Source organism: Lagopus leucura, unplaced genomic scaffold (assembly GCF_019238085.1).
Source record: "Lagopus leucura isolate 7727_CA_CO unplaced genomic scaffold, USGS_WTPT01 Super-Scaffold_100157, whole genome shotgun sequence".
NCBI lineage: Eukaryota > Metazoa > Chordata > Aves > Galliformes > Phasianidae > Lagopus > Lagopus leucura.
This window is the reverse complement of record NW_024962334.1, coordinates 45321463-45333554: the sequence shown is the minus strand read 5'-3', so window position 1 is coordinate 45333554 and position 12092 is coordinate 45321463. Positions and strand designations below refer to the sequence as shown.

At 41.8% G+C, this 12092-nt stretch overlaps 1 protein-coding gene across 4 annotated transcripts in view; it reads left to right on the top strand.

Moving 5' to 3' along the window:
- The window catches only part of LOC122189528 (sodium channel protein type 5 subunit alpha-like), a 206878-nt gene that overhangs the window by 175802 nt on the left and 18984 nt on the right, over nucleotides 1-12092 (top strand). For all 4 annotated transcript variants that reach the window (XM_042888790.1, XM_042888786.1, XM_042888788.1 and 1 more), the window contains exon 21: nucleotides 9408-9530. In XM_042888790.1, the coding sequence (XP_042744724.1) occupies nucleotides 9408-9530 (123 nt within the window). The remainder of the gene's footprint in view (nucleotides 1-9407; nucleotides 9531-12092) is intronic.

Here is a 12092-nt window from a genome sequence, read left to right as displayed (position 1 = left end):
TTCCCTTTCCCTTTCCCTTTCCCTTTCCCTTCCCTCCTTTGCTTGCTCATCTCATGCTGTGGAGGAGGGGACAGACCCTGCAGAAGCCATCAATAGAGAACTCTCTCAGAATCAGGATGTAACAGCTCTAACTCATTGGTAGCAATACTCCAAAAAAAAAAGCCATAGGCAGGTTTCATGGCCTGTGGCATACTCAGAAAAATCCTCTTAAGTGGGCACCTGTGTCATCTCTCTACAAAAGTCCATTATTGCAAATCCATCGTGTCCATTACAGCTTTTTGGCTTCAATTTAATTGACCAAGAGTTAGTTCCAATAGAGGTTTAAAAGAACCTGATTGTTGCTTACTGGTTTCAGGGATGAGGGGATGTGAGCGTTTCCCCCCAAATTCTTCCTGAGATTATCACATCTTTTAAGATTACATACTTGGAAAAGATCTTTCCTAAAGCAATTGCTTGTTGTGAAGGTTATAGCAGAAAGTGTTTCTGGTGTTTGCCTGACACTGCTGAGTTTGTACTTGGACATCTGTACTCCCCATTGAGCCCCTTTCCAAATTTCCTGTTCGCTGCCAAATTTCCTGTCTGCTTGTCTAAGAACTGCTCATAAATGTTCACTCGTTAAATACACTGTATTTTCACTGAAGGCTTAAAAAATATAGGCATTTTCCAGCATAGTTTCCTGGAAAGCCCTTGCTCTAGGACTTCTACTTAGAATACTTCACTGCCTGATGAGTTAAAGAACAGCTAATAATCTTTGGGTATGAGATAAATAAGTTTAACAATCTATCCCTAGCTGAGAATTGAATTGAATTAAATTATGCCCTTGTGTTGGATTGTCTTTAAGTGACAATTAAAAACTTGCTGTGTGAAGTAAATATTGACAGCTTATGATTATTTTAATTGTTTTTGTTTTTGTTTTGCATCTGTACTCCCTGTTGATTAGCAAGGTGATTTCTGTTTGCTTTACCAGTAATTACGCAATCTGCTGTAATGAGTTGCTCCAAGACAGCACTGAAATCCAATTTGTATTCTTTGGATAGTGTCTTAAAAACATGTGGATTTCATCTAGTTTCTGTTTGGAAAAGCACAGGGGAACAGAGTGACAGAAATACAGCCAAGATAGAGTAGAAATACTATAGCTCGTCACTTGGAGAAGCATCTTGTGAGCAAATTTATTAGTGCTCTCTGTGAGCTATTGAAGATCCACAGGTTACAGCGGAGCATTATTACCTCAGAGCAGGTTTCTGACTGGTTTCCTTCCAGCTCCTCAAAGCAAATGCTCTTGTGGGATCTTTGAGGATGCCTCAGTGCATTCTTCTGGGCTCCTGCCAATGACATAAAACCTCCCAGCTCACTAATAGAAAAGAGAATCCCTCTCTAAAAGCCAGGGAGCCTTGTTTCAAAGAAAAAAAAAAATATTAAAAATGCTGTTTTACTCCACGTTGGCTAATTCAGGATGAGTGGGGAGCAAAATTCCGTGTGAAGATAAGTGGTTTTAATGTGTGTTAGCAGGTCAGTGGGCACTGTAAATCTCCCTTCTGCCTCTGCATGCTTTATCTCAACACAACACATGTGAAAACATCCAAATGTCTTGTCTTATCTTAGTTTGCACCTCATGTTAGTTACCACATAGATGCCAAGTGAAGCACAAGCTGGATTTCAGGCAAGGCATAGCAAGACAAAGTTTGCTTCAGTCATAGGAGAAGGAATGGGTGAATGAAGGTGAGGAGAAAAGTCCATCAGGAAGCAGAGATTACATGTTGTCAACTGGTTGCAGTGTTGATATTTATTAATTGAGAATTTCAGCTTTTGGAAGTGATGTAAAAAGCTCAGCTCAGCTCAGATTGTTGCTCAAACGGATTTATTAGCCCCTTCTTTTTCTTGAATAGAATTTCAATACTCTTTTATTAGAAGAACGCCTTGGCCTCAAGGTGTGGCAAGAGGGGTTCAGTTTGGATATTATGATGGTTGGACTGGATGATCTTGGAGGCATTTTCCAACCTTTGTGACTCTAGGACTCTACAATTCTAGGATCAGGAAGAATATCAGGGAGGTGGTGGAGTCACCATCCCTGGAGGGATTCAAGGAACTTGGAGATATGGCACTGAGGGACATGGTCTGTGGGCATGGTGGGATAGGTTGGGGTTAGACTTCGTAATCTTAGAGATCTTTTCCAACTTTAATGATTCTATCGTTCTGTAAGAAAGAGAGTAGTGGATAAAATCTTTGATCTCTTGCATGCAGCCTGTCAGGCCATCTCCATCAGCGTGGCAGCCAAACACCACCAAGTGGTGTTCTCCTTTAGATGCAGGACAATCTCTGGGAAGGACAGATGAAGCATATTTAAGAATGCATATAGCTTTCCATGCTCTGTAAGACTGATGGAGGATTTTCCTACAGTTCTTTTTCCTGATGACCAGCACCTTCACAACCCCAGCTGCTGAAGAGTGCAAAACATCTTTCCACTACACCTGAAACTTTATCCTGGATGACCAGGAGTGAACAGGGTGCTGAAGAGACTGGTGGCAGTCAAAGGGGGATAAAAAGGGGTTAAGAGGAAACCTGAAGGCTGTCTCCAGTGGTGCAGAGATGTTGGGTTGACCTTCTACCTTGTCTAGGCTGTGGTTTGGGGTGCTTTGTGCTATGAAAATGAGGATTCCTTCTTGTACTCCGGCACCATTGTATTGTGCCCTTCCTGAACAAGGAAACAAGGACAGACAGAACTTCAACTATTGAAAACAGCGTGCCCACACTTTTCTCTTTTTCTTATGCATTATGTCATATTCAAGTAATGGTGAGCCTGATCCTGCCCAGAAATAAGCATCCTTTCAGCTCTGCACCTCAACTCCCACCGGCTGCAATGGAAGTGGAGCACATCTGATGGGGCTGAGCCCCAGGGAAGTGTTCTCTCAGTAATCACTATGCACACCCCTGGCACTATAAAGCTATCTTCAAGTAATAAATAATAATCAAGCACATCCCCATCTACTCCTGACAACAGCAGGCGGCATCAAGGGGGTATCCTGGGATGCATCAGGCAGTGTGTTCATAGATCTTTTGAAGGGGAGAATATTGTTTCTGCTCATCTGTCTTAAATCAAGGCTGTCTCTGCACCACGTCTGGATGAGAAGCAAAATGAAGTTGACAGTGAAGAAATTCTTTTGCTCCAAATCGCAGTAGGAATACTGGATTTTCCCAAGGAGCTGCACCCATGCAACCACCTCTACTGCAAGAAGGAAAATCCCAGCTAAGTGCTGACTCATCTAGGGGTGTCCCACAGTCCCCAGAAGTCACATCAGTGCTTCTGCAATCCTTACCTGTGCTGATAAATGGCACCCAGAGGTCTGGCAAAGCCACAGTGTGAAGATCAAAGAAATGTAATACCATCTAATCGTTAAGGTTAGAAAAGACCTTTAAGATCACCCAGTCCAACCATCATCCCACCGCCACCATGCCTACTGACCACGTCCCTCAGTGCCACATCTCCACAGTTCTGAACACCTCCAGGGACAGCGACACCACTGCCTCCCCGAGCAGCCTGTGCCAATGCGTTATCACTCCTTCTGAAAAGACATTCTTCCTAATGGAAAAGATGAACTGAGACAGTCTGAAAACCCATTTGAGGTGGTTGGGGTGGGAAACCCATGAATCCCAAAGGCAGCCGAGCCCTTTGGCATCCTGCTGGATGCAGGCACGCAGCAGCAGATTGTTCAGCCCACTCCCAGAAATTAGCTGAAGTTTAATTCCTGGCTCACAGCCATCTGCCTGGGGAATACTCTGGAGCTGTTAGAAAAGCCTGAGCAGGTGTGAAGGAGTGACAGATTAAAGAACAGCAAGACATAAAGAGGTTCTTCCGGAGACTGCCAGAAAGCAATTGTGATGCAAGAACGATGTATGTAAAAGCGCTTATGAAAAAAGGGGGGGCACTTATTGCCTCAAAACACCCTTAAAATCCATGGACACTAGGAGCAGGGAACTGGTTGAGGGAATGGAATATGAATAGACTTTCACAGCCTTAATTTGAGTATTAGATGGGAAGGAAAAAAAAAGAGAAAATTCCCTCTAGACAAAAAAGGCTGAGTGGATGATGTGAAAGCCTTTTTAACCTGATTTATAAGAATTAGTGCCTGTCTTTCCAGGAGATAATTTTTTGTTTATAATTAAGCCAAGCACTCGTGTATCCCGTCATATTACCATACATAAGAGCACTTCAGAGCAGAAGCAGACCTGCTGTGAGGGCAGCCCTTTGTTACCACGTTCATCCCCATACCATGGGCAGCTTCAGAATCCATGGCCTTCACTTGAACTTAAGGGCTGCGGCTCAAGGAGGCAGGCAGCAGAGGTGGAAGTTTGGCACGGAGCACCTTAGTGTCTCTGGTGTCCTAATTTAAAGGCTTTTATTTACTTTTCTGCCTTTTGTTGCTGCTGTGCAGCTCCTGGATTTGCAGGTGCAATCATGCATCAGGCATCTGTGAGGCAGAAAATGCAGTGCCCAAGCGAAAGGGTAAACAGATACGAGAAAAGCTTAAGGGGATAATAAACTTCTGCTCAGCCATGGTAGGTCTGGAGGGAACAGCAACATTATTATACAGACCCTTTTCACTTTTTTTAGGGAGCTCACAGAAGCACCAGATACCTCAACTGTACTTGCAAATTCCTGTTTCCCTCCAGTTTTCTTATTCTGTAGTGAGGGTAGAGATGTAGTGAGGGTAGAGTGAGGGTAGAGGAGAAGCAACTGGGGACCAGGGGTTTGGTTTATAGTGGCACTGAGCTGCCAGGTGGCTTGTGAGAATCTGATGGAAGAAACACCCAAAGTAATCCAAGCTCTCTTCCTTCTACCTTGCATTTAAAAAATAAATAACTATATGAATTAAGCACAATTAGAGAGAGACAGGTGTTGCTGGGGCACACAGAAAGCTACTTGAAAGCACTGGGGGCCTGCATTAGCTGAAATGGCTTATTTAAATAGTGGCCCAAGCTTTCAGCTCAGCTGCTGTGTTCCATTTTGGACAGCCTTTTTTTCCTTCCTCCCACTCCCCAGTCTCTCATTGGAGCAATCAGGTTAATTTGATGAAATCCCTGAGTGCACACAGCACGTGCTGCATCCTCAACCAGGGCCAAGGTCTGTGCTCCTCTCCCAGCTTGCAGGGTGTGTAGTTAGCAGTAACCTTCTCACAGGTTTGAGGCATTAAATTGGCAGCCAAGGAGGATTCTGAAAGCTGCCCAGACCAAACGGTTTATTCCTTGACTCTGCTGTTAATTCATGTCAGTAATGATGTGGTCTGTGCCAAGAAGCATTGTGCTGTTGGGGTCCACTTTGTTATCTGGAAGGATGCGCTTTTAGGATGGTGAGAAAACTGCAAAATAAATAAATAGGTAGATAGATAAATAAACAAAAATAAAATGCCTCAAATCTGCAACTCAAGGAGGCAACTAAAATCTGCCCCCTTGTTATGGGAGCTCTGTCAGGCCCAGGTGAAGTGCTGCTCCCAAAGGCTATGCCCTTTGGCACCAGTAAGATTGCCTGAATAGAGGGTGTGCATGCTCCTGAAATACTATTACGATGTAGGTGTATAGGAAGTAACCCAACTACTGTTATAAATGCAATAGCTCCTTGGGAAAAAACCTGTCTCCTTTGATTAAAGACCCTTTCCTCTCTGTGTGCTGAAAGGAAACTCATTATTGCACTTCCTACTTTACAATGCTTTTTTCCACGCTCTTAAAATTCTCTTTTGACAGCTTTACTGGGGTTTGTATTGGTTTACAACACCAATTTCTTAAGTCACTGTCAGATAGTGAAGACATATATACCCATTCTGTGACTTTATCTCTGTGTTCATAATTTCAATAGTCCGAGAAGTGCTGCGGATCTGTTAGCTCATGAATTATGTGAGTACCAATGTGCTCCCTGTAGAGTTCTTCAAGGAGTTTGAAACATTTGATAGCTTGCAGAAGTGCTCTGTAAAGCCAGTGCTCAAGAAGAAGCTGATACATTTTCAAAGAGCTCATTTTACCATGGCCACCACTTTGCTTTTCACAGGTGGATACAGGGCACACCATGGCTGGTTTGTAGGAACAACACTGAGCATAATGGGAGTGACTACATCTTGATTCTTGAACAAAAAAAACCTTTTCTCAAATGTAATCTAGTAGTGCATTGTAAAAATGATTGAGAAATTTAGGCTTGTTCTCATTAAAAGCATAACAGCAACAGCTTTGAAGAGCTATCAGTGAGGCTAGTCTCCTTTTAGAGATCATTGCTTGTATTACAGCAGTCTGAATCCATTGATTCTTCTCAATTTTGCCTTGGAAACACCTGTAAATGTTGTACAATGACAGACCCATGCTGCTAAGCTCTATAGATGACACAGGCTCGCTTTCAGAACACCATGCATTGGCCGGATAATCCCCATGGCTGGCATGTCTGGTGCTCAACACAATCACAGGATTTAAAAGCTCTGATTTTTTTTCTTGAGTGTAACACTGAAAATGGCAAAAAAATGAAAGAGGTGAAGTTCATTCATCTTCCCCTGTACCCATCTCCAGGAAGCTGTCGTACAAACCCCTTCAAGATCCGTCATTTTCCCCAGCAAAGGAAATCTATGTAGATAAATTGCATATAGAAATACAGTGCATAGATACATCTGTAGATAAATATAGGTAAAACTACCTGTGAGCAAAGAAAGTGGGGAACAGGAGAGACAAATTTCCCTTAATGCCAGGGTCAGAGAGAGCTCAGCAACACCCATTACTCTACAGTGGTGGTAAGAAGTCAAGTTGTATAGGGGACATTGACTGTGGTCTTGCTCAAAGCCTGGGATTTACTGGGAAACTCAACTCTGCCATTGAGCCAGGTATGAAATGCTGCTTTTTTCAGGGGGTTCCCCTCTTTTAGGGTGGAATTCATTTTGCGAAGCTACTGAGAGTGCTGAGGTTGAGTTCTTGTTGGGCTGTGCTGACGAGTCCCGTGACTGAAATCCCTGCCCATGGAACTGCTGGGACTTCTGCCATTAATGTCTGTAGAGGAAGGATCCAGTCTCTGATTTAGGAGGACCCTTTTGCAGCCTTACAGACTCTCATTGCTGACTAGGTTGTGAACTGGGGCTCATGATAGATAGCAGACTCCAATGAAAGCATCATCTTGGGGACTTCAGAGGAACCAAAAAAATCAAGAACTAAAAGGGATGTGGAGTAGCCTAGAGCCAAAGTGGAGGGTACTGTTACTTGATTAGGGGAAGGAAAGGAAGATTTAAATAGAAAACTGTGAAAGCTTCTTAGTAAGATCTAGCAGGTTCTAGGAAGTACCACAAAGACAATGTTAGAAGGAGAGCACCTGCAAATAAGAACAATTAAAAGGCATCTTTGATCAGAAGAGGTGCACAGGAGGATGAGGGAGACTCCGTAGCTTCCCCACTATCATATGTGCCATGCAGAAGAAATCTCAAACCCAACAGCAAATTGTGCGTTTTCTGGGAAACACTTAAGACAGTAGGATTTCTTAGGATTCTCCTGAGCCCCATAATGATCTAGTGCTGTCTGGTCCTTACAGATATTCTTGTCTGAAAATGCAACAAAACCATTTGCAAACCGATACTGGAAGGATTAGAAATATGAGCAGAATCATGAACGTGGAGGCTATGCATGTCCTGCTGGTGTTTTCTGGGTGCCTGCAGGATCTCATACTGAGCAGGGAACAAAAGCAGAAGCTTAGAGTAGCTCCAGGCTGTAGCAGGAAAAAAAAACTTGCAGAAACCGCTGACTTCACCTTTTGCTATGATTATGTGGGGCAGTCAGCACCAATTTTGAAAACCGCTTGTTTTTTCATTTCCTAAAAATAACCTTCCAGGTCACTTTTAATCAAGTCCAAATGGCCAAGCCTGTGGGTTAGTGATTCTCCTATAAATAATGTTTGACGGGGATACCTTCAAAACCAACAGATGAGCATTTAAACAACTTGCCACAAACTCAGTTCTGACTCCAGCCTTGTAAATCATTGCCAAATATCACAGTGCTTCATGGCCTAATCCTCTGAATAGATATCTAATGCTGTGTAAATCTGTGTCAGGAGGACAACAGCACCTGTGATGTGTATCAGGGTGACATTTGTGGCACTCCAGAGAAAATGGTAATCTGCTCAGATCCAAAGTCTGGTCCTGCAGGATTTGAACAGGACATCATCTGCCTTGATGGAAAAGGGAGTTAAGGATGTAAATCTGGGATGAAGGAGGAAGCGTGCAGATGCACATAACCAGGGCAGGTTGGAAACCTTGAAAATATCTGACTTGCAGTCACTGGGCAAAGCCAGCAAAGGAGGGTGTTGAGTGCTCTTTATTGATTCATTATAAATCTGTACATTTATTTTACAGTGAATGAGATCACTCTGAAGTGTATGAGGGTGAAGATTGTGGTTCTACTACTGAGTATAGTATTTTTCTCATACCTCCTACCTTTCTTGATAGGGAATTCCAAAGCTTTATGGGGTTGAGGCCATTTTCTGTGCTGATCTTTCCCCCAAAGGCATAAATATGTGCCATAGTGTTGCCCTTTGGAGAACCTCCATGTGGAGATTCATTTTGGTTCCTTTTTTAATACAAACAGGTGGGCAGTATGAAAGCTCCAAGAACATGAAGAGCATTGAAACCCTTCCATGATTCCTTCAGATTTGAAAATATTTCAAAATGTGTTTCAGTGAAATAGTCTTTGAGATGTATGGGCCTTAGAACTGAGTGCCAATTGAGCTTCTTTTCCCTTTGGAGGCTGTGCAGGGACGAGAATAAAGTGAAAAAGTGCAAATTCAAAGCCATGAACAGGATTATTTTAGAGTCTACATTATTAAATCAGATCAGCAATCTAGAAGACTTGTTTTCTAATGAGTAAGTGTAAGATGGATAATTGAACAGTAAGACTAAAATCTTTTATCACAGCTGGAAATGGATAGATCTTACAGGTGCTTTCATCTGGAAAGCCCTAAATTATAGCACTTACATGAGTCATCATGTCTTCAGTAGTGGGAGAGGCACACACACCTTGAGAAGCATGAAGGAAACTACAGCATGGGTGTCAGAGAATGCTGCTTTCATAACAGTGATCTCTTTTCTCATCCACTTTGTGCAAGCTAACATTGAGAAGATTTCTCTGTGCTTAGTTAAAAGAAAACCAACATCTTTGAAAGTGTATTCTATAAAGTTTGCATTTAAAATGGAAAAAAAAAAGTTTTGTGAGTTGGTACGAGTTCTGTATATGTGAGGATGTAAAAACTTCATTTTCTGTTGTTCCAATTAAATGACTCTCATTTAAAGCTGTGTTTATTTCCACTGTTCCACTAACTTTTCAGAAAGAAAAGGCAGAAGAGAAAGAAGGTGGCAGAAGCATACTAACAGCTTGGATTTTTGCTTTGTATCTTCATCCAGGTCTCCTTAATAAGCCTCATAGCCAACACTCTTGGATACTCCGAGATGGGTCCCATTAAATCCCTCAGGACCCTCCGAGCTCTGAGACCACTGAGAGCGTTGTCACGGTTTGAAGGGATGAGGGTAAGAGCACACAAAGCACCAAACAAAGTTGAAATGCATGACAGCAAGCATGTAACAGGACCCTGTTGCACTCGGTCTAGTCTTCATTTCTTCTGCTAAAGAAAATGATTGATAATGCTGTCCCAAAACAACAAAATCAGAAGTCTCTCCTTTGTCTTGATTGTAATTGTATCATTACAGCTTTATCCTCCAGTGGATGTCATGATAAACTAATCCTGCTGCCTAACTTGTCATATTTCACTTCAGAAAACAGCTTTTTGGCTGAGGAAGCATCTGGCTAGCAATTATGTATGCTTTATAAGGCACATCAGAGGAATAACCAAGCTTCAAATTTACTCCCTGTCTTTGGCATGTATTGAAAGAAGACTGACTGGGAAAGTTCTTAAGGACTTTTTCACTAATAATTAAATCAAAAATTAAAAATGCCAAAGATATGGAAAGCAAACAAATGAATAGAAAAATATTTTCATTTGAACAGATCAGAGTTTTGAAGTGGGATATCAGGACTGATATTAAAACTGTGTAGCTTGTGTTGTTGTTCTGTCTTTTAGTTTTGCTCTTTTTCATGTATGCAGCATACCTGTTTATTTGTAACCTATCTGCTGAACTGATCACTCACAGGCCAGATGGGTTCTTTGTTTGTTTAACTCTTTGCACCATGTGTAACCTGAGAACTAAGGGCTTATCAGCAGAGGTTACTGATAATTGCTACCTGCAGATTGCATATCTTTCTCATGATCAGATGTAACTTGTGAACTTGTGAACATGGAGCTCCTTGCAATTAACTGCTCTCATTGCAGTATCATTGCTGTAAGACAGGAGTCTAGGAGAACCTGACCTCCAACTAAAGAAACATGGTGATGGGTATGAAAACCCTTTGCCCATTGTTTGCCTGTTCTGGGATGACCAATATTAAGGATATATTGCTTTGTCCTAGAGAACTTGTGATTCTCTAAATTACATTACTTTTTAGATAAATATCAGCAAAATCTATATTCATCTGGGCAACCAAATCTGCTTTATTTTGTCTACCACACTCCTTCCAGCAAGCACAGGCAGTATTTTAAAGTTTATCCACAAATTAGAACAATAGTAAACTTCAGATTCTCAGCTGGTACAAAGTGATGTCGCACTATGGATGTTGCTAAGGGTCTTAATCTTATGCCACCTTATGACTTCACTCAAAGGTTTTATGAAGCAGGCACAGCTTGACTAGAAGTTTGTTTCGGTAGAAGTTGCACTAGTTTAACTACCAGAGAGATATGTGCAAATTAATTTAAAACTGATTTATGAAGACTGAGCTTCTAGTGGTAGATTTGCAAGTTCAAGCAAAACCCCTTCAACATATTCTATGCTGACATAACAATACTCCCTCATGAGTTTGTGTCGGTTTAATTAAATTGAATTCAATCCTTAAAAATAGTGGGCAGAGTAGCCTATAGCACTGGAAAAATGAGAAACTGCAATAGGAAAGAAATAACATGAAAATGTTCACAGCTCTGTTGAAAGGCTTTCTGAGAACAGCAAGAAGTTGGCTTCCTGGACATCCTGCATGGTGTAGACATATGATGTTGTTTCAGCCCAGCAAATATCTACACTAAGATATCCATAGCTGCCATCCACCCGGTGCTTGATCACCTCCCTGTACCATTGCTGCAACTGAAATGTATTCAGTCTTTCTGAGCCATCAGAGATAGTGAATTAGCTTGTAAACTATCATAAAGTGTAATTGACAATGCGTGCTATTGGAAAAACAAATCATTTTGGTTTTAGTTTGTCTAACTGCGCTTAAAACGGCTAGGGATAGTTAGACCTTTCATTATTAGGAGTTTGTATGCTCCAGAATGCACGGGAAAATTGCCAGTGCAGTGATGAATTAAATCATGATAATGTTAGACGCAAACACTGACAATAAGAAAATAACAGTTTGCTCTAGTATAATTTATTTTTTCTTAAATAAGGATTTCTGTATGGTGAGAGCAGGAGCAAGAAAATTCTTACTGCAGCAAAAGACTTAAATGGGTGCACCTGAATTTTGGAAGCAATTGATCCTGAGGCAAAGGCACAGTGTAGCAGTTTGATGGATGGCCTCAGACCTGTGATTTGGAAGCAGCCTTTGGTATGATACCTCTCATCATACCAGAGGTATCAGCAAAGCTCAACTTTAGTGAATAAAGTAGAACTGCTCTCCTGAAATGATGTTGTAGTGAAGAAATGTAGTGAAGATACTTTAGGAAGTCACTACAGCTCCCTATCATGTCATGCATGTACCACTGCCCCATCACTTACTGCATTCCAAACCGTGCTGGAGCCCATGGTAAATTAACTGAGGTCTGCCTGTCCCAAATTACACAGTCTCTGTGTCTCTGTGTCTCTTGTCCCTCAGGCATTACTTTCAGAGGTTCCAATTCTCTGCAAGGCTCTTTCTAGCAAAGAAGGTTATTGCAGCATTTCAAAAGGATAAGTGGAATGATGATAGACTGCTTAATGTGAAACCGATACTGGGCAAAGTCAAGGAGAGGTTGCTACAAGATACATCAGGAAAGAAATAGCATAATTAAT